Source organism: Chrysemys picta, chromosome 9 (assembly GCF_011386835.1).
Source record: "Chrysemys picta bellii isolate R12L10 chromosome 9, ASM1138683v2, whole genome shotgun sequence".
NCBI classification, from domain to species: Eukaryota; Metazoa; Chordata; order Testudines; family Emydidae; genus Chrysemys; species Chrysemys picta.
The window spans coordinates 85249527-85276577 of record NC_088799.1 but is presented as its reverse complement, the minus strand read 5'-3'; the positions used below and the strand labels follow the sequence as shown (position 1 = coordinate 85276577).

Sequence of the window (27051 nt, the reverse complement as noted above, 5' to 3'; positions counted from 1 at the left end):
GTGGGGTACCGCTCGGAGCTCCATGGTGGCCGGGATCTCCAAGTGCCGGGTTATCCCACAGCTTCCAGCCGCCACGAGTTGAAGTCATGGGTGTCGCTGGAAGTCATGGATTCTGTGACTTCCGCAACATCTGTGGAAGAAATCATAATCTTAATGATAACTAGATTTTGCTTTCACAAAGTGCAATTACGGAGTCTTCATTTTCTGTGTGTCTTGTAACATTTAAAATTTTTAATTCAAATATTCTCTTTATTACAATTACAAGTTTTACATTAAACTATTAGTAGGTGATTGAGTCTGCCAAAGAAGATTAAACTTCAATCGCAGATGACTGTATACCTAAGCTTCTGAGGTCTTTCAAGAGTCTTTATTTTTGGCACTTGTTCTGCCTTATGAGACTTCAGTCCAAACCTAAATTACAGTATATCACAAAAAAGTTTGGTCTAAATGATCCTATTTGCTGATGGCATTCTTTATACACTACAAACTAATCCATAAAGCCCAGTACTCTGGCAGCCTTCAAACTCATACTTGAGATTGTCTTCTTCTGTGACACTTCCAATATATTGCTGGTTGATAATAGGTACCAAATAGAATTACTGATATTATTAATATTCATTCCTTTATTAATTCATTCTTTATTAAAAAATATTTAAAACCTGTTACTTTTACATGCAGCTTGTTTTTGTAATCTTATTTTCCTGTCAGTGTCACTCACATCTTCTTTCCCCCATCCCTCTAATATTTCCACGCTTGCATCTTGTTTTAAACTAAATTGTAATCTGTTGGGGTTAGAGGTAGTCTCTTATGTGTTTGTACAGCCCCAGTGCATTGGGACACCATTCCTGATTTGGGCAACCTTCTGGATGCTATTCTATTGTAAACTTCACTTCTTGACTCTTTTTCCTGTTTACATGGGGTCGGAGGTGCCCACCATTCTTCGCCATGCCTTCTGGTCAGTGGCAATTGTTTGTATGTCTTTGACTTCCAGTCCCTTTCTCTTCAAACTTCTCTTGACATTGAATCCTTGGTCTACTATGTTCTTCCGTGCTGTCTTCTTCCTCCCACGCTTTTTTTGCTGGTCATTCTTTTCCCATTTCCATTCTTATCACATCTCCAGCCAACCTCAAATAGGATGTTATTCTAATACTAACAATACATAATATAAATCTCTGCACACTTGATTTTTTTGTTTTATTTATACCCTTTAGTCAGAGACCCTGTGCTGGAATGGTAGGGATATGGATTATTAAGAGATCAGTTTGAGGAGCAGTGGCAGACTTCTGTGGGGAACAGCTGTCTACAGTATGCCTGATTCTAGCCAGTGGTTTTGATCTTTTAAATGTTGAACAAGACATATATTTTGCGTTTAGACAAAATTTGAAAACACACATTAAGTAACAGTTGAACACCTTTCACTATATCTCACGATATGGTGCAATTATAGTGTCTGACTCTGAACAGTGTGGGGAAAAAATGTAAAGCAGGTGATTTAAAATCTTACTTTTTTTGGAATGTCCTCTTTATGAATGCACAGATAATATATTTCTGTATATGACTACCTATAGAATATTATGTACATTTTGTTTAATCAATGGACGTTTTCAGAAAGATACAGGCATGCAGTAATAGTAAATATTCAAGATTAAAAAGGGAAACCACCAAGTATGTTTGTCTTGTGTATGCAGAAAGATCCTCAGTTTATTCAAGTGGAAAAAAATAGAAAATAAAAAAATATATATTAATTTCTTCCAGGTGCAATAGTGTAAAATAAAATATGTACTAAGCAGATTGTTGAGTTTAGTATCTTTATTTAATTCACAGAAACAGAGAATTCATTAGCACACAAGTTATAATTGCTAGCTATTTTAGGTCATCATAATCTTAGGTAAAGGAAGGGAAAAGGAATTATTCTGATGTATAGTTTGTATAGCTATCTAAGGCAGTGGTTCCCAAACTTGTTCCGCCGCTTGTGCAGGGAAAACCCCTGGCGGGCCAGGCCGGTTTGTTTACCTGCCGCGTCCACAGGTTTGGCCGATCGCGGCTCCCAGTGGCCGCGGTGCGTTGCTCCAGGCCAATGGGAGATGCTGGAAGTGGCAGCCAGTACGTCCCTCGGCCCGTGCCGCTTCCAGCAGCTCCCATTGGCCTGGAGCAGTGAACCGCGGCCAGTGGGAGCCACGATCGGCCAAACCTGCGGACGCAGCAGGTAAACAAACCAGCCCAGCCCGCCAGGGGCTTTCCCTGCACAAGCGGCGGAACAAGTTTGGGAACCACTGATTTAAGGGATAGATACAAGCTGTTAAACCATCAAAATCCGTTGAGAGAATATCCTGGCTGTTTTTAGTAAAGTTGTTCTCCAGAATTGTTGTATCAAGCAAATATTTTGTTGGGTCACAAACTTAAAAAATACATTTATTATATGAAGTTTGTCTCTTAATTTAACAGGGTATAACACACACTAACTCTGTATACATTTTTGTGGGAATTTACAGTAATGCCCTTATGTAGTGTTGGTTAGACTAGTTAGTAGCTATTTCAAAACTTTAAATAAACCCCTTACGACTTTCTTTCACTTTAGAAATAATGAAACTTGTGTGAATTAATGGCTGAAGAGAATAGTCATATACAGAAATAGTTCAGGATCCAGATATTTTTAGTTGATATCCATAATGGAGCTTTGAAAGGCTCTTTCAACTGGATTATTATTTCAGGTCTCAGTTAAAACTTGTCTCAATATATTGTTTGTGAGGGGGAAAATCCAACTTTTTTGTTACATTTCTATTTTTCAGAATATTTCCCAAGGAGTCACATTTAGAGCTCAAAGAAACATTTTTTTTTTTTTTACAGTGAACAGTCCAGTTTTCAGCCATTACAGTGAAGGAGTGAGAGAGTTCTTCCCAATTTTTGATTTCGCCTGCAGATCTCCAACCTGCTGATCTATAGACATCACTTTTTTCAATCAGAATAATCCCTTTTTTCTCTAACTGCTTAACAGAGTACTTACATTTTAAACCTATAGATTGTACAGTGGAAGAATTTTTTTTTCTTTCATTGTCCTTAGACTTTCTAATGGTTGATTTTTCTGTTTTAGAAGTAGCTAGTTAACCCTGTGAATGAAGGACATTTCAGATATCAGACTTTATTTTAAAATCAGGTGTTCCTGATGATAAACTATTTGATTTAGGACATACTTAATTTCTCTTTGGTTTTTGATTTATATTCTTTCAAGCCATAAAACAGTCCATATGAACAGTAAAAACAAATACTTTAAGTAAAACAAGCCAAAACAGAACTATTTTTTCTTAAATAAGAAAACTGTTGAGTAGACTAGATAAAATTCCATTCATAGAAACTAAAACCAACTATGTTTTGGAGTTAGGTGAAGACACACAGCTATTACTCTTAAGTAAAGGGGAATTTCTTAACCAAACTTGAAAGTGTCATTATCCACCTAACCAATGGCAATAGCTGGAGCAAGGAGTCAACCATGTCTTGCAGGATTTTGCTGGTTATACCACATTGAATAGCAGTAATGGGGAGGAAAATATAAGCTTCCCTTTGTGTTATCACAACTGAAATTACTGGTGGTAGAAATGGGTTTAGGTCCAGGTATGGGTATGTCTAGTTGAAAAGGAAATGAGTGCTTTTTTCATTGTTGGCAACGTCATTTGAAAACACTACTTACCACCTTTTGTAGGTATAATTTAAAATAATGTAAGCTGTGTTTTTTAAATGTGTTAAATTGTCAACACAAGGTGCTAAAGGATCTTTCAAATTATGCTGGATAACTCAATTTGAAAACTCCTTTTTCTGTTTAGGTAAGAACTGTGTCACAAAGTTTGATCATTTGTTCAAAAGTCAGGATTATAATAGTCCTTGTGTCTCAGGTTTTATACTAATGATTAATTGTTTTGAATTGCAATAGAGTAATTCTGAGGATGAAGATGACAATGATTCAAAATCTCCTGGAAAAGGCCGGAAGAAAATACGAAAGATTCTTAAAGATGATAAGCTTAGAACAGAAACACAAAATGCACTGAAGGAGGAGGAAGAGAGAAGAAAACGTATTGCAGAAAGAGAAAGAGAGAGAGAGAAATTAAGAGAGGTATATTTCATTTATTTATTTTTACTTTTGCATGAGATATTGTTTGAAAGTTTAATTTCTGATGGTGTTTAAAGGCATAAATTTAGCTGAGGATAAGGAATTTGAAGTGTTTAAAAGGTATAGATTTGTGTAACCATTTGTAATAGGATGACAAGCCCCTTAAGGATAGTAAGGATTAGTGGTCAGGCATCTTAAAGCTCTGGTTCTCAACCTATTTTCCATTGTGGGCCACGTATGCAGCTCTCTGTGTTATGTGGGCCACATCCACACAATATATGTACTACCTGTATGGCCCTGAGGATGTCGCATGGGCCACAGCTCTGTGCTGATTGGGCCGCAAGTGGGCCACGGGTTGAGAACCACCGTCTTAAGGGGACACACCACAGAACAGGTGTTGACTGATCACCCTAAAAGGGACAGTCACACGATGAATCACACATTCATACTTAAACTTAAAAAGAACAGGAGTACTTGTGGCATCTTAGAGATAAGGCTCTTCTATTTAAGGTTAATGATCAATAAACAAGGAATTATTGTTTCGTGTCTCAATTGTTTAAATTATTTTTTGTGGAGACAAATCTTGAACAGAGATGTTAGGAGATAAAAGGAGCATATTGCTTAATCTTTCTTTTTGGATTTAGCAAATAGGGCCTTGCTATTTCATTGAACTTGTGTGTTTAAAAGGGCCTGAATTATTCATGTGCAAAGCATTCCTATAATACATTATATTGTTTGCTTCCAGGTGATAGAAATAGAAGATGCTTCACCTCTAAAGTGTCCGATCACAACTAAACTGGTTTTAGATGAAGATGAAGAAACCAAAGAACCTATAGTACAGGTTCACAGAAACATAGTTACCAAACTGAAACCACATCAAGTAGATGGTAAGAAAATATAAAGAGAATTATGTTAATCAAACTTTTTTTTTTTCTTGTGCTGGCAGGGCCTACATGTTGAACTGGTGTCTTATGTACAATTACTTGGGAAATGCTGCTAACTTTGGGTTTTTATTTTATTGTGTTGGAAATATCTTAATCTGCTGATTTATATAAAAATATCTTTTCAGATAAGTTCTTTAGTAAATTTAAAATGTTCAATACTTTTTAAAGGAGCTCTTAAAAAAAATTCTCTCCAGGTGTTCAGTTCATGTGGGATTGCTGTTGTGAATCTGTGAAAAAAACAAAGAAATCTGCAGGTTCCGGATGCATTCTTGCCCATTGCATGGGTCTAGGAAAAACACTGCAGGTAAGTGGCAAAGGACTTTTGATGAGGCATGTCCTGTACTCTGGAACCCACTCCCTCAGCTGGTCTAACCAGAGGCCAAGTTTAATAGCTTTCAGGACACCGTGTAAGACCCACCCCTTCTCCTGGGCAATGGCCTGATGAGGTTGCTTAAAAAGAGGAAGTGCGTGTTGGTAGAGATTGGTCCTCTTTCCTCAAAGAGTTGGAGTTAATATATATTTGCCGTTTATAAAATATGTTCATGCACCCTGAGCTCTATCAATGTGCATATTGTACTTGCCTAAAAATAACTAAATTAGATTAAAAGCGTATGATTTGTATAAAGTTAATACAGACAGCTTCTTTGCATTCCAAAATAATATGTAGCTAGAGGGGGATGAACACACATCTGTTATGTTCGTTTGAAACCCATATTTCTGCATTTGTTTAACATTACTCTTATTTTTCAAGTAGGCTATGTTCTCTAAAACATTCCGTCTTCAGTGTGTGTGCTATTTAAATTGATTCCTTTCTTCAGTGGCTCCTGGATTATCCCCTGGTCATGTCTGAGATACTTTTCTGTTCACTGTCAATGATTTCATTTGCGGTACTACTATAGCAGAGTTCTGTAGAGATTTAGTCCTTGTTTTCTCAAGGGGTATGAAGTTGTATTAAAGTCAGGCAACTCAGATGCAGTATAGATTTTAATATACTAAAAAAATAGTCTCATCTCCAGTGTGAAGAGACTGCTGTCTTTAGAAGTAGCATCCTTTTGGAAGATATGATGCTTCTAAGAGTATCAACATTTATGGATGTCACACATGATTATTTTGTCAGTCTTAAGTCATAGGAAGTGTTATGGTTTCACATAAACCTTGAAATTGACCTTTTAAGTATTTCCTAAAACAATTCCGAATTCTGAATTAGGCATAATATAACTTTTAGGCAAACCTTTAGTACCTTATACTGGACATTGCAAAATATTGGAGTCTATTAGTGACAAATGTGCTAGTTGGATCATCTGATAACTCTTTTCTTTCAGTTGATAATTATCTATTAGGAAATATTTTCACAGCAGAATGTTTCTTTTTCTCTGTTACCTATAACTGCTCACATGATTACGGAATTAATGGGTGTAACTTTCCTATAATTGGACAGAAGGCCAATAACAAACATACATTGTGTCTTCATGGGCGTTCTTTGCAATCTAATCACAATTGATCCCTCTCCCCCCCCCTTTTTACAATTATTTTTCAGTACTTCCTCTCTAACCATTAGCTGCTTCTGTGTTCTTTTGTCCTCCACTTATTTCCATTGTAAGAAGTAGATTTAAGACAGGTTTTAAGAGATTTTCTATAATACCTTGAAATAACAATAAGATGAAAGTCAAGTAAAATGAGTGGCCAAAGTCTCCAGGATGGCTTAAATTACCAATTTCTATGGGCACTCTTTCCTTTCACATTTGAATATTTTTAGCATAAGATGTTAACAACAACTCTCATCTTAATAAGAGCAGGTCTACTAGTTCTCCCCCTGGTGATGGCATGCAGCATAGTTCCAAGGGCTAAAAGCAGTTTAGTGTCCGTTGAACGTTGCATATTTGCAGCACAGTCCTGAAGTTTGGAATGAACTGTTACATGGTGTACAGAACTGGTCACCATACTGAAGGAATTGTTAACTTGGAAAGCACGTAATGCAAGATTGGTGCCAAGTTTCAAGAAACTCCAACCTTTCCATATAAGTAATTTAAGGAGCGGGCTTATTCTCACTAGTAAAGAAAGGAGGCTCAAACACAGGGGCTGTCCCTAGGGAGGTGCGGGGCCTGGGACAACCCCCCCACTCCGCTCCAGGCCCCGCCCCCACTCCATCCCTTCCCCCAATCCTCCATCCTGCCCTGCCTCTTCCCGCCCCTGTCCCGCCTTTTTCCAGTTTCCAGACCCACCCCACCCCCGCGACGCCAGGAGCTAGCAGAGCGGGGCGGGCTGGAGCCGCTGCTGCCGCTTCCTGCCAGGGAGTGCGGGCCTGACCCCCGCTGTCGGCGCCAGGCCCCTCGCTAACCCCCTGGGCCAGCCTAGCCCCCCACACCATAACCCTACCTTCTCCCGGGCCGGCCTAGCACCCCCTGCACAACATGCACACAGAGCCTAGGGTATGGTGATTCGGGGCAGCCACTGCGGAGCCCCCCAAAGCGTGGGGCCCAAGGTGGCTGCCCCGATTTGCCATACCCTAGGGATGGCTCTGCTCAAACATGACCTAATAGAAACTTGAAAAATTACAAAAATGATTAATGAAATTGTGAGAGGATTTTTATGCTTGTGAAATGGATCAACTACTTGGAGACAACATCCAAAATTGGGAAGCTGTGCATAAATTAAGAACTTTGGCAGACCAGTTTCACACAGAGTAATAGATGTATGGCATAAGTTAACCAGAGAAGGAAATTTGAGACATACAAAGTTCCAGAGACAGTTAGACTTGATCTTGAAAATGAGAGGATTGAAGGAGATCGTTTAAAGCAGAAAAGTGAGTTGTTTAACTACTACTCCCCAAAAAAGGGTGAGGCTGTTTGGTTAGGAAGATTGTTTGTAAACTTTATGCATTATTTGGAGAAAATGAAGACTAGACATGGATGTGTGTGTAATGATGGTGGTTCTGTGTGCAACTTTTTTTTTCCCCTTAAGTATTCTCATACTAAGTAATAGTTTGCTTGGTTCCCTTTACAGGTAGTGAGTTTTCTCCATACAGTTCTGTTGTGTGATAAACTGGATTTCAGCACAGCTCTCGTGGTGTGTCCTCTGAACACTGCCTTGAACTGGCTGAATGAGTTTGAAAAATGGCAAGAAGGTTTAGAAGATGATGAGAAACTAGAGGTATTTAATTTTTAAGAATTCTCTCTTTTTTTTTTTTAAGTCCCTTATATAGCTGAACAGTTTGAGTAATTATGATAAACTTACACCATTCGAAATACACACTAGAGATTGTGTTTTATGTATACAGAAAATTTACTTGTACTGATGTAGTAAGTGTGATCTAGGTATGTAAAAGTTGTGTAGCACTCTGCAAGGCTCCTGTTTTGTCTTTGTTAAAAGCAGAGTACAACATCCAGTATTCTCTTTCAAAAGGTCTCTGAACTAGCAACTGTAAAACGCCCTCAAGAAAGATCCTATATGCTGCAGCGATGGCAGGAAGATGGAGGAGTTATGATCATAGGCTATGAGATGTATCGTAATCTTGCACAAGGCAGGAATGTCAAAAGTAGAAAACTTAAGGAAATATTTAACAAGGCTCTGGTTGATCCAGGTAAGTGAAGGTTGTTAATGTAAGGACTCAAAGTAGCAATTAAGCTGTCCTTTTAAGGGGATGGGCTGAATTTAGAACTCTAGCAAGTTGAAAATGTTTTTGTATTTTTCTTTTTAAATATACTTTTAGGAAAATCATTTAATGATGTATAAATGAACCCACTAAGCTATTTTATTTACAGTTAACTTAGTTTCTGCGTGGGTGATTTCTATAACATAGCTATCTTACATAAATTTGCAGTTATGACTTAGAGTATTTTAAGTTAGGACTCTCTTGCGGATATGAATGAGATGTACCCATATGAAAAAAGATACTAGGTACAAGAAATATGTTGATGGCCTTTCCTCATCTGTTAAATATCCCTTTTGGTCAACCTTGTTTTTTCTTCAAGTGATTGCACATGTCCGTTCCAGTGCAGGTGTGTGTACACCCTGAGCACAGTCGCCAGAAATTTTTTCTTCAGTAGTATCCATCAGGTCGGCTCTGGTGACCTCTGGTGCTACGTGTCCATTGCGCCGGTATAAAGGGCCCTGCCAACCCCACTGCCCCTCGGTTCCTTCTTACCACCCATGACAGTTGCTGGAACTGTTCCCCTCGCTCTTGCAAGTTCTCAGTGGACTTTGTCTTCTCTGTGTTTTGTACATAGTTCTCAGTATTTGCTAGTTGATTGCCAGTGTTGATAGTTAGTTACTTCTTGGTAGTTAGTTTAGTTCAGTTCTCTCTGTTTAGCATCCGCTCTCAGTACCGAGGCATGCCTTGGTCACCAGGCTTCAAGCTTTGTGCTTCTTGAAACTAGGCTATGCCCCTGAGTGACCTGCACTCCAGTTGTCTTAAGTGCTTGAGTGAAGCTCATATTGGGGACTTCTGCAAAATTTGCAGAGACTTTAAGCCCCATACCAAAAAGGATGGGGAGGCTAGACTGAAGTCCCTGCTAATGGAAGCAGAGCTGAGACCCTCCTTGGAACCGTGCCATTCGGATTTGGCACCGAGTAACTGAGCGTCATGAGTCACAGCACCATTTGTCATCTCCAGTGCCAAGGAAGAAACAGAAGAAGCTGCTGATCGAGAGAGGACGTTCTCCAACCCCAAGGATGGCCAGACATGGAGACCAGAGCGGAATGTGACCTGTATCAGGTCACTTCTTGGTTCTGGCAGCTCGGTCAATGCTTTGATACCGGCCCCTATGTGGGCTCTGTTGAGTCTGGTACCAGCCGAACTGTCAGCACTGGCAGGTCAGCATGGTGCCGGGACTATTGCGATGCTGTCCACACTTGAGGCTTTAGCTTTGGCCAGAAACTTGCTCTCGCTGTTGGTACCAGAGTCACAGACAGTACAAGAGTCGGTGGCGTTGGTGCTGGCGGGTGGAAAGGAGCATGTGGCCACTGGTTACCATTTGGTACTGGGGCCTTCAGTGCCATCTAAAGGGAAACTGGCCATGTTGGCTCAGTCCTCGTCTTCCCCACCCCAGCACTGGTCACCGGCACCAGTGGGAACCACTCCTCCATGGTCGCCATGCAGAGACCACTCCTCCAACAATTTTAAATGAATGGGTAACACAAGAGATTTTAAAAAAGGGCAAGGAGGATCTAGTTCAAAAACAGGGTGAAAAGATATTTAAAGACATACTGACGAAACTTATATGCATCACAAAACTAAGTGATTGGGCAACAAAATGGCAAATGAATTTTAATGTGGATAAATGTAAAGTAATGCACATTGGAAAAAATAACCCCAACTATACATACAATATGATGGGGGCTAATTTAGCTACAACAAGTCAGGAAAAAGATTTTGGAGTCATCGTGGATAGTTCTCTGAAAATGTCCATGCAGCGTGCAGAGGCGCTCAAAAAAGCAAACAGGACGTTAGGAATCATTAAAAGGGATAGAGAATAAGACTGAGAATATATTATTGCCCTTATATAAATCGATGGTACGCCCTCATCTCGAATACTGCGTACAGATGTGGTCTCCACATCTCAAAAAAGATATACTGGCACTAGAAAAGGTTCAGAAAAGGGCAACTAAAATGATTAAGGGTTTGGAATGGGTCCCATATGAGGAGAGATTAAAGAGGCTAGGACTCTTCAGCTTGGAAAAGAGGAGACTAAGGGGGGATATGATAGAGGTATATAAAATCATGAGTGATGTGGAGAAAGTGGATAAGGAAAAGTTATTTACTTATTCCCATAATACGAGAACTAGGGGTCATTAAATGAAACTAATAGGCAGCAGGTTTAAAACAAATAAAAGGAAGTTCTTCACGCAGCGCACAGTCAACTTGTGGAACTCCTTACTTGAGGAGGTTGTGAAGGCTAGAACTATAACAGAGTTGAAAAGAGAACTGGATAAATTCATGGTGGTTAAGTCCATTAATGGTTATTAGCCAGGACGGGTAAGGAATGGTGTCCCTAGCCTCTGTCTGTCAGAGGGTGGAGATGGATGGCAGGAGAGAGAGATCACATTGCCTGTTAGGTTCGCTCCCTCTGGGGCACCTGGCATTGGCCACTGTCGGTAGACAGGATACTGGGCTATATGGACCTTTGGTCTGACCCGGTATGGACTTTCTTATGTTCTTATCTCCAGTGGTTTGATTAATGTGCAACTCTACTAATTGGGAAGCTCAGATCCCTGGATGCTTTTTTTCTGAGTAGGGAAATTAAAAATTAAGGAAAAATCAGTATCTGTGGGAGGGAAGAACTCAACAACAAACTAGATATTTTGAGCGGGTTGGGAGTCTGGAAAGCTGCAGCTGCCTGAAGTGGAGAGCCATGGCAAAACTTTACCTAATAAGTAATCTCCCTGCTACAGACAGGATTGCCTTGGCTTCCCTGTTTCATGCAGTAGGGTGGCCACTGAAGTATAACAAGAGTGAAGAAAAGTTGTGAACTCTCTTTAGCTGAAGCTAAGGCAAAGATATGGATCTTACCTTGAGTTATGGGCTAGTTAATAAAAGATGGTCTGTGGATGTCATGTTTTATCCTTATTAAGAATAGTGGCATTGTCTTTGAGTGTAGCTGACCTGCACCACTCTTCTGATGACTAGACCCTAAATAGTTCTTGGCTTTCTGATGGCTCATTGTGTTCTGCCTTGTCTCCATCTCCATCATGTCCAAACTCATGTCCTTGTTCTGGGTTGGTCCTTCACAGCAGCATGGGAAAAAATAATGGATGATCAAATGACAATGACCACAAAGCAAGAAAAATGAATTTTAAATTCTACGTCTTTGGCTTCATGAAGGTGCATTGGGCAAAATGCATTTAGTCACAAAGGAGTTGCCAGCTTATTCTTACTGATGAGGAAAGCGTGGTCTTGTGACTAAAACACATGATTAGTAGCCCTGAGATCTGTCTCTATTTGATTTTGGGCTTCTTTGTGCCTCAGTTTTCTCCATTTGTAAAACACTTTGAGATTCTTTAATGGAAAATACAATATAAATGCATTGTGTTATTTAATAGGTACACCTTGAGTTATGGGTCTCTGATCCCAGCGTTAGCTTCTAGGAGAATGAGGAGCTATTCTACAATGGCCTAGATTAGACATGCATATTTGTCACGAAAAAGTACTAGTCTAAGCACAAAACCTAGTTATTTGGCTTTGACTGTGATAATGAAAGAAACAAATTGTATGTTACTTGTTAGAAAAGACTACTTATCGTGGATTAATGGGCAGGTAGAATTTTGCAAAGCTGTACCGGAAACACACTCTCTTTATGTGGGATTGATCAGGTGGCTGGCTTCCTAAAAGAAGTTTTCATATTTTTTTCTCTCTTGCTATCTTGGCATCCGAATTTGTAGTGGTAGTTGTAAATTTAAATCTTAAGAATTTTTGTGTAACTTAAATATCAAGAAGTGATTGAGATGTCTTGGCATTAAACCCAATAAAAATGAAGTTGTTGCTTTGCTTGAAATTATGAAATTAGTGTAAAAAAATGTTTGGGGGGAACTTTGAGCTGGGCCTTTGATATTATGTGACATCAAATAAAATTTGCCTTTTACCAGTGGGCAGATCAAGCTTACCACTTGGGTAACTTTCATCTGGCTTTCAGCTCTATCTGTTAAGGTAGGAGGATATTGCATACTGCTCAGTTGTCTTCATACAGAATGTTACTGTTGGACTTTGGTTCTCTTCATAACTTCTTATCAGTCACCAATAGATGGCAGTGTAACGTGACTTTTAAAAATGTGTGCTTATGAAATTTGACAGAGAAAACATGCATTACTAAGATACATTTTACAGTGGTGGTGTTGCCATGTCGATTCCAGGATATTCGAGAAACAAGGTGGATGAGATAATACCTTTTATTGGACCAGCTTCTGTTGCTGAAAGAGACAAGCTTTTGAGCTACCCAGAGCTCTTCCTCAGGTTCAATAAAACGTATTCCCTCACTCATCTTGTCTCTATACTGTATGTTTAGACATTTTTAATAGGAATGTACTGTAAAACTTTTTCCTTAATCCTACCCACTAATACATTGTGCACTATGCTATGTATCTTGGAAAAATCAACTACTGTGAATGCATTTGCAAGCCAAGAGTATGGGCTTTAATGCCCTTAAATCTAGAGAGCTTTATTTAAAAAGAGCATATGGTTGCCTGTTAATAGAGTAAATTCAGACTCTTGTACAGCCAGTGTCCTAGTGGTTACAGAAAATAAAGTTCATTGCATTAGACATCTTGATTTTCTTCTAGGCCCTGACTTTGTTATATGTGATGAAGGGCACATATTAAAAAATGAAGCTTCTGCTGTTTCTAAGGCTATGAATTCTATACGATCCAGGAGGAGGATAATTCTTACAGGAACACCACTGCAGAATAATCTTATAGAATGTAAGTAAATGCTTCTATAGTCAGTGCAGAAAACATTTCCTTCAATACATTTCTGCCAGTATAGTAATATATTATTATAAATGTATTTAGTTTTGAAGTAGGAGAAAATAATGTGTTCCTGGTGGTACCAGACCACACTTTACAGCGATTAGAATAATTTTCATTACTTTTTAGTTTACCTTCTGGATAAGTGTGTTAGCATGTAAAGCAGTTTACATCTCTAAGTCACTCTTGGAAGTCTAGTTAATTTAGAATGAAATCGCTCGGTAATGCGTGCCTCTACTGACTGCCATAATTTTGTTTTCAACTATTACAAAACCTACTATAAATATAATTTTGCTATATCATTGCTTCCCTGCATATTTAAGCCCACAGGCAGTAAGACATTCCAGATAAGTCTTACATCAGATCGACATTTATGCCAAGTTTTCAAAAATGATTAATACTTTCTGAAAATCTAAGTACTTAGGTGCCTAAATATGGGTGGTAGGTGTTTAACTTTAAGGACTCATTTGGGAAAAATTTGGCCTTAAATTACCTTGCTTAACAGAAAAGTGTTTATGAAAGGTGTACACACATCCATTCTCTTCTTTTCTTAAAACAAACCTTTCCATAGGAACTACTTAATTTTAAAGAACTGGAGTTGATCTTTCTCTTCCAGATCACTGCATGGTTAATTTTATCAAGGAAAATTTGCTTGGATCAATTAAGGAATTCAGAAATCGGTTTATAAATCCAATCCAGAATGGTCAGTGTGCAGACTCCACCATGGTAGATGTTAGGGTAATGAAGAAGCGTGCCCACATACTGTATGAGATGCTAGCTGGATGTGTTCAGGTATGGAAATACTTTACCACCACGTTAACTCAAGTAATTTAATATTATAGTAATCTACTTTCCTTTGAATTAAAAAATATTATGGTCTGGGTCCTCTAAATTTGCATCTACAATTGCTACATACATTGTCCAGTAATCTCATTATCATTTTGACTCAATGTGTAGTTTTCATAACTAGTTTGAATTGTAAATAATTCAGAAATCCCATATAAACAGAAAATCAGAAAGTCTTTACAAACCCTGTCAGTGTATCTTGGGCAGGACACATACAACTTGGAGAATTGTTTTCCTGACTTATTGGACAAGTAATTTATATTATAGGGTAGGATATCAATACTTCAGTTTTGAAATATTCTGAATTTAAACTTAAAAAACCAGCCTGCCTTTTACTGTTTCCTAAAATGTATGGTAAGATGGTGGGCCATGGAGAACTGTCTAACTGTTGAAGCTGGCTCCCCTGTTTCCATTTGAGAGAATCAAAACAGATGGAAGTGTGGGGCGGGGGAGATGAAGACTGATTAACTTTTTTTAAAAGGACGAAACACCTGTTGCCCGAAAGACAACTAAAAGACCCGATATAACACGAATTTGGATATAATGTGGTAAAGCAGTGCTCCAGGAGGGCGGGGCTGCGCACTCTGCCAGATCAAAGCAAGTTCAATATAACACGGTTTCACCTATAACGTGGTACGATTTTTTGGCTCCCGAGGACAGCGTTATATCGGGGTACAGGTGTATTACTTTTTCATGTTTAGGCAGTTGCTAGCATTGCCACAGAGATGTTATAAATGATTGTGAAGGGGCGTGATGGTGAGCCACGTGGTCATAAATAGGAAAGGGGGCTGGTACATCAGGCAGTGTCTCTGTTTATTTAAAAAAAAAAAAAGTGGTCCACACTGGAAATTTTTTGGTATCTCCTGCACCAGTACATCTGAAAATGGAAAGCCACTGGAATGTACACGGTAGCAAGAGGGGCCTGACCCTGAAGCTAAATATACAGTAGTACAGTACTGGAAAACCAGCCATTCCCACTGAGCTGTCCTGCTCATATCAGAAAGAAGGAAGGCAGCAACTATGAAAATCTTAATACATAAATAATGTAATATTTAAGCACTATTAGATGTCCTAAGCTAGTCCCTGGGTCCAACAAACTTCTCTTGGTTTGCCACAAAGGAAGTAGCTCTGTGACAAACCGTGGGGAGTTTGTCAGCCCCCAAACTGTCAACACCTACCATTTTGAGGGTGAGGAGGCAGATGAAGAGAAGCAGAGACTGTAGGCAAGTGAATGAGGAAAGGGATTAGAAATAGCATTGCCAAACAAGCATTCAAAAATCATGAATCACACTCACCTTCCAAAATCATGTGTGACTTTCCTGTGGAGTCACAATCCGTGTCCATATACAAACATTGTCATTTGGGTCTCGTTCACCCAGACCTGAAGAAGGGTAACTATGCTGAAGAGGAGCAGTCACTGGCAACAACTATTGAAACTGCATTTGACACAGCAGAGACTTAAAATGTGTGCAGAGAGGAGATGTGTGTAGTGTGCAGCTAGCTGCACTAGATTAAATGGGCCTGGGCAGATGGGCTGGTGTAATTCGCTTTCATTGTGTATTTTACTTTTTTCTCTGTGGTTAGAAAACATCCTAGAGATGGCTTGTGTGGTACATTTTGTCTTTTAAGGTGCCAAAGGTTTTTAAACTCGAGTAAGAATCCATTTGCTTTATACACACTTGTCTGTTTGACTAACATCCTTTTGTAAAATTACAGAGGAAAGATTACACAGCATTAACAAAGTTCCTGCCACCAAAATATGAATATGTTCTAGCAGTTAGAATGACATCGATTCAGTGTAAGCTGTATCAGTACTACTTGGATCACTTGACAGGTAGGTAACTAAAGTACACTTAGGTAATGTGATTAATCGTCATTTAATCATTTTTTTCCATGTTTTCATAACACGCTACAAATGGTCCCTTTTGGTTTGCCGTAGAAGTCCACTTTGGCGCTAATGGTTACATATAACTAAATATTTACTGAAGAATACGAATACTTACATTTCTTGTTTGTGGTTCATTACTCTTTTCCTTTCTCTTCCTCCCCAAAAATATAATTTAAGTAATTCATACATTGTGGACTAATTACTGGTACTCTTTAAGCAAACATGTTATTTCAAATGGACTTTGGATTATTACACAAGTCTCTTACATCTGGAGCCCCACATTTATTTCCAGAGGAAATTAGTTGATTTGATTGCATCCTAGACCTGGTTTGTCCCTTACATTGTGCCAGCTACCACAAAGATTGGCACGAGGGCAACTCAGAATTGAAGTGCAGTGACATAAGTGTATTTCAGAATCTTTCAGCGTGCCTTTGTTCCGAGGGCAGTACTTGTTAATCTTTCAAGTTATTCATTTGCAAACATGAGATGGAGTTCCCCCCTTCTATCTCATTCCACATCCCACTGGTCTGGTAGTGAAAAGACTTAAGTTTGTCATCAGATTTCCGTGATGTCTCAGGATCAGTCTGCCTTTCTAATTTTTTACTCCTTTAGTATTTTAGAAGCAGCAAGGCCATACACAAACTTGTTGAATTTAAAAAAATCTTACAGCTTGTTCAAATGCTGTGAACTGCTGTGCTCTTGACTCTAAAATGTTGGTGGTTTTCTTGGGGCTTGCAGTTCAGTATCTTGTAAGACCTGCAAGTGTCAGCAGCACTTTTAAAGTGATAGTGTCGTATTTACCATCAATAATGGTAACTCAAGAAGCTAGCAAAGGCCTTATGTACTCAGTTGCACAATTGGACCAAATTTCACAGCAGCAGCTCTAAAGTTCTATAGCAACAATCCCTAACTGTGTAGCAACACTAATTTATTTTATGATGCTGAAATATCCTTCATGTTAAATTCTGTAGTTGCAGAATACATGGGGTCATGATGATGATAATCATATTTTTATCTAATGAATAACCTAGCATACATTTGCTTTTTAGAACTGCTACTAAATTAGTCCATCATGCAAATGTACTAACTCAATCTTTTTAGCATTGGACAGGCTGAAGTATGTGGCACAGTTTAAATTGATTGTATTTACCTGCTGCAGTGACTGTTCATGATTTTTTTTGCTGTTGCAGTTACCCTCCCAAGTTTAATTCAAGAAAAGGATGATAAAAGATTAATTGCATTTTGTATCGAACTGTGATTTACCGCAGATGTTCAACTTGGATATGATATTCACAGTGTTCTCTTACTTGCTTGGATTATAGTTGGGTGTAGTTTGTGGTGTCTTAGCTAAATTGCCGGCTAGGTTCTCTTCTTCAAACTTTGTGTGGGCTGTTTCCTTTATTTCAGTTAAGATGCTAATCTAAATAGTCATCAAGGACCAGTGTTGGTAATTTCATTTATTAAAATTGCAGGTCTGAAAACCAAAAGCTATTTTTCAGTTTGTTTTTTTTAAATAAGGAGTAAAACCTTTATTTAAAAAACATACCTACATGAGTGTGTTTCAAAGCAGAACACACACAGTGTTTTGATAGTCTTGTAGAGCTCATCACTAATCAACCCTATAACTTAGTCTATTCTGTATTAACAAATTTATTTGGGCATAAGCTTTCGTGGGCTAAAATCCACTTCATCAGATGCATGGAGTGAAAAATACAGTAAGCAGTATATGTATTACAGCACATGAAAAGATGGGAGTTGCCTTACCAAGTGGGGGGTCAGCATCATCAAGGATTTACAACCTATCCTGAAGGAGATCCCTCACTCTCACAGATCTTGGGAGACAGGCCAGTCCTCACTTACAGATCGCCCCACAACCTGAAGCAAATACTCACCAGCAACTACACACCACACAACAAAAACACTAACCCAGGAACTAATCCCTGCAACAAAACCCGTTGCCAACTCTGTCACATATCTATTCAAGGGACACCATCATAGGACCTAACTACATCAGCCACAACATCAGGGGCTCGTTCACCTGCACATCTACCAATGCGATATATGCCAGCGATGCCCCTCTGCCATGTACATTGGCCAAACCGGACAGTCTCTATGCAAAAGAATAAATGGACACAAATCAGATATCAAGAATTGTGACATTCAAAAACCAGTAGGAGAATGCTTCAATCTCCCTGGACACTCAATAACAGAATTAAAAGTGACTATTCTTCAACAAAAAAACTTCAAAAATAGACTTCAACGAGAAACTGCAAAACTGGAATGAATTTGCAAACTGGACACCATCAGAATAGGACCAAATAAAGACTGGGAGTGGATGGGTCACTACAAAAAGGAATTTTCCCTCTGCTGATACTCACACCTTGTCAACTGTTGGGAATGGGCAACATTCACCTTGATTGCATTGGCCTTGTTAGCACTACAAAAGTAATTTTCCCTCTGATATTCACCCCTTCTTGTCAACTGTTGAGAATATGCCACTTCCACCTTAATTGAATTGACCTCGTTAGCACTGACCCCCACTTGGTAAGGCAACTCCCATCTTTTCATATGCTGTAATATATATACAACCTACTGTATTTTTCACTCCATGTATCTGATGATGTGGGTTTTAGCCCATGAAAGCTTATGCCCAAATAAATTTGTTAGACTCTAAGGTGCCACAAGGACTCCTTGTTGTTTTTGCTGATACAGACTAACACGGCTACCACTCTGAAGCCTCTATTCTGTATTGGCTCTCACCTATATAAATACACTGAAGGAAAATATATTTGTATTCTGTCTGTTACTACAGCATTCCAAATGTATATTCTCCTAAAGTTATCCATATGCTTAAAAATAAGTCAGCTGTAAGTTTCATTGAAATAGCTCAGTAGGTGAAAACACCCTGCTTCCTCATAACAACTATTTTCTATCAAAGCAATAGAAGTAGTTTTGCGAATTCTTCAAAACTTTTGCTGGCTTCTTATACATGTTTGTCTGCTGAAATTTGTTAATATCCATCCATATTACTATCTTCTAAGCCATTTGACTGGTCCCTAAGTTAAGAGCCACTCTCTGCATTTGGTATTCCAGCAGTTTCAACTAAGCAAAGTACCTTTTGATTTGTATTAGTTAAATATCTGAAAAACTAATCCTTCTACTGAGGGTGAAGTTCCAGTAGAAGAAATTTCTTTTTACCTGCAAATACAAATAAAAGTCAAAAGTTCAGTGTTTTGTTGAAGTACTTTCAGATGTGGTACAAGTTGCCACAAGAATACATAATCTTAGAAAGTTAGTTTTTACTCCAAATCTGAAAATAGTTTTTCTACTTTTCATTAATGTAGAAAATATTATATATCATCTGTAATAATTTTGTTAATTGCATGGCAGATTTTAGGGGAGAAGGTCTCTTTTCTGTTTCTGTAACATGGAGTTAGGGCATCTGAACTTAGCACTTCTGTAGGGACCCTTCCAAATCCATGAGAGCCATACCAGCTACCACAGTGTTATTTTTACCTTTTATTAAGAACATAAAGGAATAATTATTACGTGGAGCTAACTATAGAGTAACTCTTTTTAATGTGGCAAAAAGCAGCTTGCTATCTTACTTTCCCTTATGCCTTCATTTTACTAGTCTTATTCTATAGCCTGTTGACTGAAATTCTTGAATAAGGTTTTGAGTCTGGTTCACCCACAGGCATACATACTTCTGCCTCTATTGAAAATGTATGATTTTTCCAGTTATTTTGTTTAAACAGGCTTCACTGTACAGATAAGTCAGTTTCAAAAACTTCAAGTTGATAGTGTTTCTTTGTCAACCCTTTAGGCCAGTGGTGCCCAGCCTTATTACACAGGAGGGCCACATAAACCTAAGCACAAACTTGTGTGAGCCAACAGATTCTGTTTTGTATGTATTTAGATAGGTTGTTTCTATGTACAGTATTGTCTATTTAAAAACAAATAAAGAAATCCAGTGCATAAAACGTGTATCAGCATTATAGAAAACAGGAAAAAAACAGAATAGAACACATAAAATGATGTAAACCTGACAACAAAATACTAATGAATCGTCTGTTACTATATTGTGTTGAAGCAGGCTGCAGGCCTTATGAAATGCTCAGGTGGGCTGTAGGTTGGACACCTCTGCTTTACGCTATTAAAAATAAAAAAAACTTTAATCCAGTCGTTCACCACAAATGCAGTTCACTTTTTGCAGCAAATTCAGCTTGGTCAATTAAAATAGACAAGGTATTTACACCTTCTGGCTGTTTTACATTAGGACAGTTTTAAAGTTACAAAATATGCAAGGAAAATGATTTGAATTAATTGAAACTTTAAAAAATCATAACGTTTATGTTAATCTTAGGTTTTATAAATAATTGCTTTTACAAACTTGAATAAACATGAGTGCCCCTTCACTGGGATTTATATGAATTCCCACTGAGGAGAGAATGCACTCCTTTGTAAAAATGTTATCATGTAACTCATTATCAAGAAAAAGATGGAAATCTAATTTTGACCATTTTAACTAGGAAAAAATCCTGTAACTAGGTAATTTGACCTCTTTAAAAGAGAAATTACAATGTGAGATGTGCACCTGGAGAGAACACTCTATACTAAACAAATGTGTTGTTCAAAGGGGGAACAGTATATGGCAAACTTACTTCAAGCTTTCATTCTATAATCTGAACTTTATTGTCAGGTGTAGGTAGTAGCAGTGAAGGTGGAAGAGGCAAAGCTGGAGCTAAGCTCTTCCAGGACTTCCAGATGTTAAGCAGAATCTGGACTCACCCTTGGTGTTTGCAGCTGGACTATATTAGTAAAGAAAATAAGGTAAATTAGATATATCAAAATACATACTTCTGCCTCTATTGAAAACTTTCCAAATAAGACATGACAAATGCTAGGTAGATTTTTGGCAAATTAATGGAAATTTCTGTTGCTGTGGGGCACAGTGATTTTGCCGACTATTTCAATTATGGCAAGTATTCCTTTTTTCCTGGAAATTTTGTCATCATTAAAACCTTTTGAAATGTTGATCTTTCACTGAACTCTTCATTTGTTTAAATGAAGAATAAACAGATGTTTAAGTGTTTGAGGCTTAAGTCTAGATGATGGTACTTAATAAAATCTGTGTTCTAAGAATATTAATTTTGTTTTTCAGGGCTACTTTGATGAAGACAGTTTGGATGAGTTCATAGCTTCAGATTCAGATGAAACTTCAATGAGTTTAAGCTCTGATGATTATGCTAAGTAAATTGAGCTTTTCTGTGTGAAACATACATGCTTAACTTAAATTCTGTTAGATTTATTTATTTTCTTTTAAAGTTACGAAAATTTAAGCAATATTTGTGGGTTGTTGTTTTTTTTTTTTTTTTTTTTTTTTACTGTTACAGCTGTTGGATCTCTCACCTGCAGATTTTTAAATAGTGAACATACAATGTTATGTTTCTAGGAAAAAAAAACCCAAGGGGAAAAAAGCGAAGAAAGAGAGTAGCTCAAGTGGAAGTGGAAGTGATAATGATGTTGAAGTGATTAAAGTCTGGAATTCAAGATCTCGTGGGGGTGGAGAAGGGAATACAGAGGAACTTGCAAACAACCCTCCATTGGCTGTAAAGTCAGATGAAGGTGAGTGTAATGTACAAGTAAACCAGGATATGATGCTGCATCATTTTGGAAAAGGTGATCTTGACAAGACTGGGAATTAGTACAGTCCATGTTTATACTATGCCTGGTTATGACTGATGAGTCCTCAGTTCAATAAAGCCATTCTCCCCACCAATTCCCCTCCCCCAAAACAAACCCCAATATAGATACACTTGTAATGGTATATCTTTTAGAAAACAAAGGGAAAATCAGCCTAAGGGTGAGTTTGTGTTGTGACAGAGCAACTAACAAATAATTGTTTTTTCTTTTATTTTTGAGCAAAATGCCCTGCAAGCCTGCTTCAGGTGACATAAACCAATTGTTCCATTCTTGTAAAACTTAAGGTCGATTCAGAGTAGAATTCAGAGGTGAATAGTGCTGCTGGATGATAGAGAAATGTTACTTTTCACCTTCTTCTAAATGGGATCTATGAGGAAATCTGAACAGAAAGATTAGTAACAACAATATTCTACATTGATGCATCTGGAATTTTATTTAGATGTTGAGCTAGCAGATGGCTTTAATAGAGCTAGAATAAGGTGGCTGTTTTGAGATTGTTGTTCAGCCTGCATACATCTGTAAACTACACTTTCAAACAGTTGTTTTTAAATAATCTTGTTTTCTGTTTCTGCTGAGTGATGGGAATCATTTGTAAGTGAATGTTTTGGCAGTGTGTCATTTTATGGGCTTAATAACCTTTCCTAGATAAATTACTTTAATGACAATGAAGTTGAATTCATAATTTAAATACACTTGTAAATTTATGTTTTCCCTTGTTTTTATAAACAGTTATGATTAAAATACAGTTGTAAAAGGGTGGTGGTCCTTTTATATATAGATAATATATATAGGAATATATTACCAGCATTAATTTATAAGAATAAAACGGAGATAATCTGTCATACCATTTCTTACTAATCACAAATCACTCCAATGTTAGTGGGTAATACTAAAGGTTCTACTATCCATGACCTCATCTAACTTCATATAAGTAGTTTTAAAATGGATGCTTGGTACAGTGTGAGTTTGAGGAGGCTTTGCCCTGTTTCCATCTTGCTTCAGATATAAAAGGTCCACCTGCACTGTAGACTGCTGCGAGTATGTCTCCTGTGTGCAAGTTCTGGAATGAGATTAAGGTGGGAATAGATGTGATCCCATCGCACATATAAGTATAGGCTTGTCCCCTCGCATATGCAGGTATCATTTTGAACTAAGTGGCTCGTTCACTGGCATTTGACTCATCTGGATTTATTGGTGGATCTTGGATCGTGTCCCGGGTCTTGTCCGAAAGGATGGGGTTCAGTAACATAAGGGATGAAGACTGCTTTCCTTTCCTGTCTCCACTTCTCTTCCCACACAGGATCTTGCTGATTTCTTCCAAGAAAAAGTTGATAAAATACAAACCTTCCCCCTCTGCTAGGCTTGCCTTCCCTTCTCTTCCTATAGTTCTCCCCTCCTCCTCTCTCAAAGACACAGAAGTTTCTCATCTACTGTCCTCCTCTAATTCCCCAGTGACCCCATGCCCTCCATCTCCTGCTCACCTACCCACATTCTCATCCATTTCCTTACTCTTCTCCAATACTCTGACTCTCCTCTGTTTTTTTCCCCCTCACAATTCAAGCATACTTCAGTTTCTCTCATCTTAAAAAAAACACACCTTTGATCCATTTGCCTCTCCAGCTGTTGCCCCTTCTTCCTTTCATCTCTGAGTTCTTGCATGTGCTGTCTACAGTCAGTCTCTGGGGTTCTTCTCCAGTCTATCTTCTGACCCTTGCACTCCACTGAAACCACTCTTACCAAAATCTCTCTAATGACCTCTTTCTAGCCAAAGTGCTGAACTAATACTCCATCCTTGTCCTCCTTGAACTGTGAGCTGATTTTGACACTATTGACCATTTTCTTCTTGAAATCTTATCTTCCCTTGGCTTCCATGACTCTGTCCTTTCATAGTTCTCCTCCTTCTCTGATTGCTCCTTCAGCATGTCCTTTGGAGAATTCTCCTCAACCCCCAACCTCCTCCCAATTTTTTGTGGTGTTCCTTGTTTGCCTTCGCTTCTCCCTCTACACCTTATTTCTCCTAGATCTACCTCTACTCCAGATCTGCCTCCTTCTGTCCAAACTAAAATCTCAGCCTCTCTCGGATATGGATGTCTCGCATCTTGATTTCTGCAACATCCTTTTCTGTGGCAGTGATAAATGTAATCTTGCCCTTCTCATATCCATTCAAAATGCTATTGTAAAGATACTTTTCCTTGCCCATCACTTTGACCATGTCCCCCCTCTTTGCATTCCTCCACTAGCTCTCCTTATGCTTTTGCATCAAACATAAGATACTTGTCCTCTCTTTAAAGGCTCTTCACAACCTATCCTCACCCTACCTATCCTTACTCATTCACTACTGAGATGTCAACTCCTGCTTTCAGTCACCCCATGCTGCCAGCCTCCATCACACACTTGTTAAATTTTCAAACAAGGACATCCTCCCATGCTTGGGGGGACCTCCCTGTAAATTTCCTCAACACCTACTTCATAATACTCCTTCAAAACCCTCCTTAAACACTCCTTTGTTGTGGGTACAAAATGCTTAAAGACGTTAGGCTGCTGCTGTGTTGAAACCACTGTCTAGCATGCTGACCAATATTGTCTCATAGTTTTTGTACTCCTCTTTCTGTCTGTCCCTCTGTTGGACGCAGGGTCGGGGGCCACACCACGCTTGAGGTGAACGCGGCTCGGAGCCTGCACCCCTGAGCCTCTCCCCATGCCCCTGCCCCTGCCCCAGCCTGATCTCCCTCCCGCCCTTCAAATCCCTTGTTCCCAGCCCAAAGCACCCTCCTAAATCCCAAACTCCTCAGCCCTAGCCCACACCCCCACCCGAATTTTGTGAACATTCATGGCCCTCCATAGAATTTCTATTCCCCGATGTGGCCCTCGGGCCAAAAAGCTTGCCCACCCCTGATGTATACAGTGGTTCTTTCATACACTTATGCTGATTTCACAGTCGATTTAACTTTTTAAAGAAAATTCATATATTAGCAGTACAACTAAATGTTGTGTGATACATATATACTTTCAAAAAAGGAAATTTATAGGTGAGACATGCACAGCCTGCATCCTTTACATGCTGCATTGTGTCAGGTATTAACACCAAACAATGTCATTAACATGACTTAAACACAGTCACACCAGCCTACATTAGGGACAGAATTCAGCATTTATGTAAAAATATGCTTTAAAAAATCGGTGCAAAGAAATTTTCAAATGAGAGTTCTTTTGCAGGTATTTGCAGAAATGTTGAGGATGACTGTTCTGTCATGATGAAGTTGCCTTTCAGCTAGTTTGCTGTATGTGGTCTTAAAAGTTGAATGTTTTGAATTAGTAGCAAGATAATGGGAGAAAAATATTCTGTATAAGTAAATACTTCAGTAAGATCAAAGTTTTTAAATGAAAGAAGGTTTGTATTGTAATTCTAATAAATCAATATTTATCACACTAATGCAAAGGAGATTAAAGGCAGAAACATGCAACACCATAAAAAGAATTTAGGTAACATAAATAAAGTCAGCTCCTGATTCCTGTCTACATTTCAGGATCAAATGATGAGGTTGCAAATAAGTCTTCATGTATATGTGAATTCAACGGTGTTTCACAATAGATAAAGAGAATACTGATACCTTGGAAGGAGAGCATGCTGTATTTCAAATAGTTCACAACCAGGTGTTGTTGAATGGCAAATCTAGAGCTAAACAAATGTTGCTTGTTTTGTTGGGTATGCAGTTATTTTGGCACAGAAATACAGTGAGATACAGACTTTCCTAATTCTCTCTAGCTTGTCAGATTTACCCCCTTCTAATCTTTTACATTTTTAGGAAGAGTGACTCGGATGTAAAGTATCATCACTTGCTTGAAGTTTGACTGAAGTCAGCTTATTAGGGTATAGAAGTGGCAAGTTAACTAAAAGTTTTATGTAAATAGCAGATTAGACAACTATTTATGATCTCAAGTCAATAACATTATATAGACTTGAATTAGGAAGACATTTATGTTCCAAAACGAAATGTAAACTCTTTGGGGAGAGACTCTGAGTGTACTTGTACAGTGCCTAGTACAAAGGCTCTTTCCTGATGAAGGCCTCTGAGTATTACCTCAGTATGGATTTTTAATAATCATATAAAAATTGTCTCCTCTTTTGCTTTTTTTGTTAAACAACTAAATATTAGAATCCCTTTTCTAGGCAAATATGGATGACACCATTAACAGGAATGTGTTTTTAAAAAATTGTGTTTTGTACTTGATATTAACTGTTGCAAAAGAAATAAATTCCAAACTCTAGTTTTGATGGTACTTCCTGTATATTGTGCCTTTTGCAACAAGTTTTTTTTTTTTTTTTTTAAGTCTCATCATTGAGATAATTTAAAACTATTTTCCCCACCTCCTACCCCCTAAATACAAGAAAATGTATTGTTGGGAACAGTCCTGCGTAGCTCTGGTTGGATGAACTAGATAACCCCCAGGCCCAAGTACAGTGTTCTTTCTGAGGGTTGTAGATATTTGCTTGGGATTTAAGATCAGTATTTTAAAAGCAGTTATATTATTCTTGTAAAATCTGTGATTGAGTTTTAGGAAGCAAATATTAGTTGTGAGTGAAGAAGATGAATGCTACTTTAGGAAAATGGCAGGTGACAGGACTATGTGTTAAAACAGTACATAACACAGAAAGTGTGGCAGCTAATGACCCTCTGAGGATAACAGACTAGTCTCTTTAAATTTTTTCTTTAATTCCATACCACTAACTGGCAGAACCTTTGGTTGAAGGGAGAAGCCTTCTATATCTTAGAACATAAGAATGGCCATACTGGGTCATACCAAACGTCCATCTAGCCCTGTATCCTGTCTTCCGACAGTGGCCAATGCCAGGTGCCCCAGAGGGAATGAACAGAACAGGCAATCACCAAGTGATCCATCCCATCGCCCATTCCCAGCCTCTGGCAAACAGAAGCTAGGGACACCATCCCTGTCCATCCTGGCTAATTGCCATTCATGGACCTATCCTCCTTGAACTTATCTACTACTTTTTTGAAGAAAAAAGAAAATCCTATTATAGTCTTGGCCTTCACAACATCCTCCAGCCAGGAGTTCCACAGGTTAACTCTGCATTGTGTGAAAAAATACTT

At 38.5% G+C, this 27051-nt stretch overlaps 1 protein-coding gene across 7 annotated transcripts in view; it reads left to right on the top strand.

Moving 5' to 3' along the window:
• ATRX (ATRX chromatin remodeler) overlaps positions 1-27051 on the top strand; it is a 138216-nt gene that overhangs the window by 69054 nt on the left and 42111 nt on the right. For all 7 annotated transcript variants that reach the window (XM_005291792.5, XM_065556605.1, XM_005291793.5 and 4 more), the window contains 11 exons: positions 3926-4105; positions 4848-4989; positions 5241-5350; positions 8050-8196; positions 8449-8626; positions 13318-13455; positions 14117-14292; positions 16063-16180; positions 20937-21067; positions 21399-21487; positions 21690-21862. In XM_005291792.5, the coding sequence (XP_005291849.2) occupies positions 3926-4105; positions 4848-4989; positions 5241-5350; positions 8050-8196; positions 8449-8626; positions 13318-13455; positions 14117-14292; positions 16063-16180; positions 20937-21067; positions 21399-21487; positions 21690-21862 (1582 nt within the window). The remainder of the gene's footprint in view (positions 1-3925; positions 4106-4847; positions 4990-5240; positions 5351-8049; positions 8197-8448; positions 8627-13317; positions 13456-14116; positions 14293-16062; positions 16181-20936; positions 21068-21398; positions 21488-21689; positions 21863-27051) is intronic.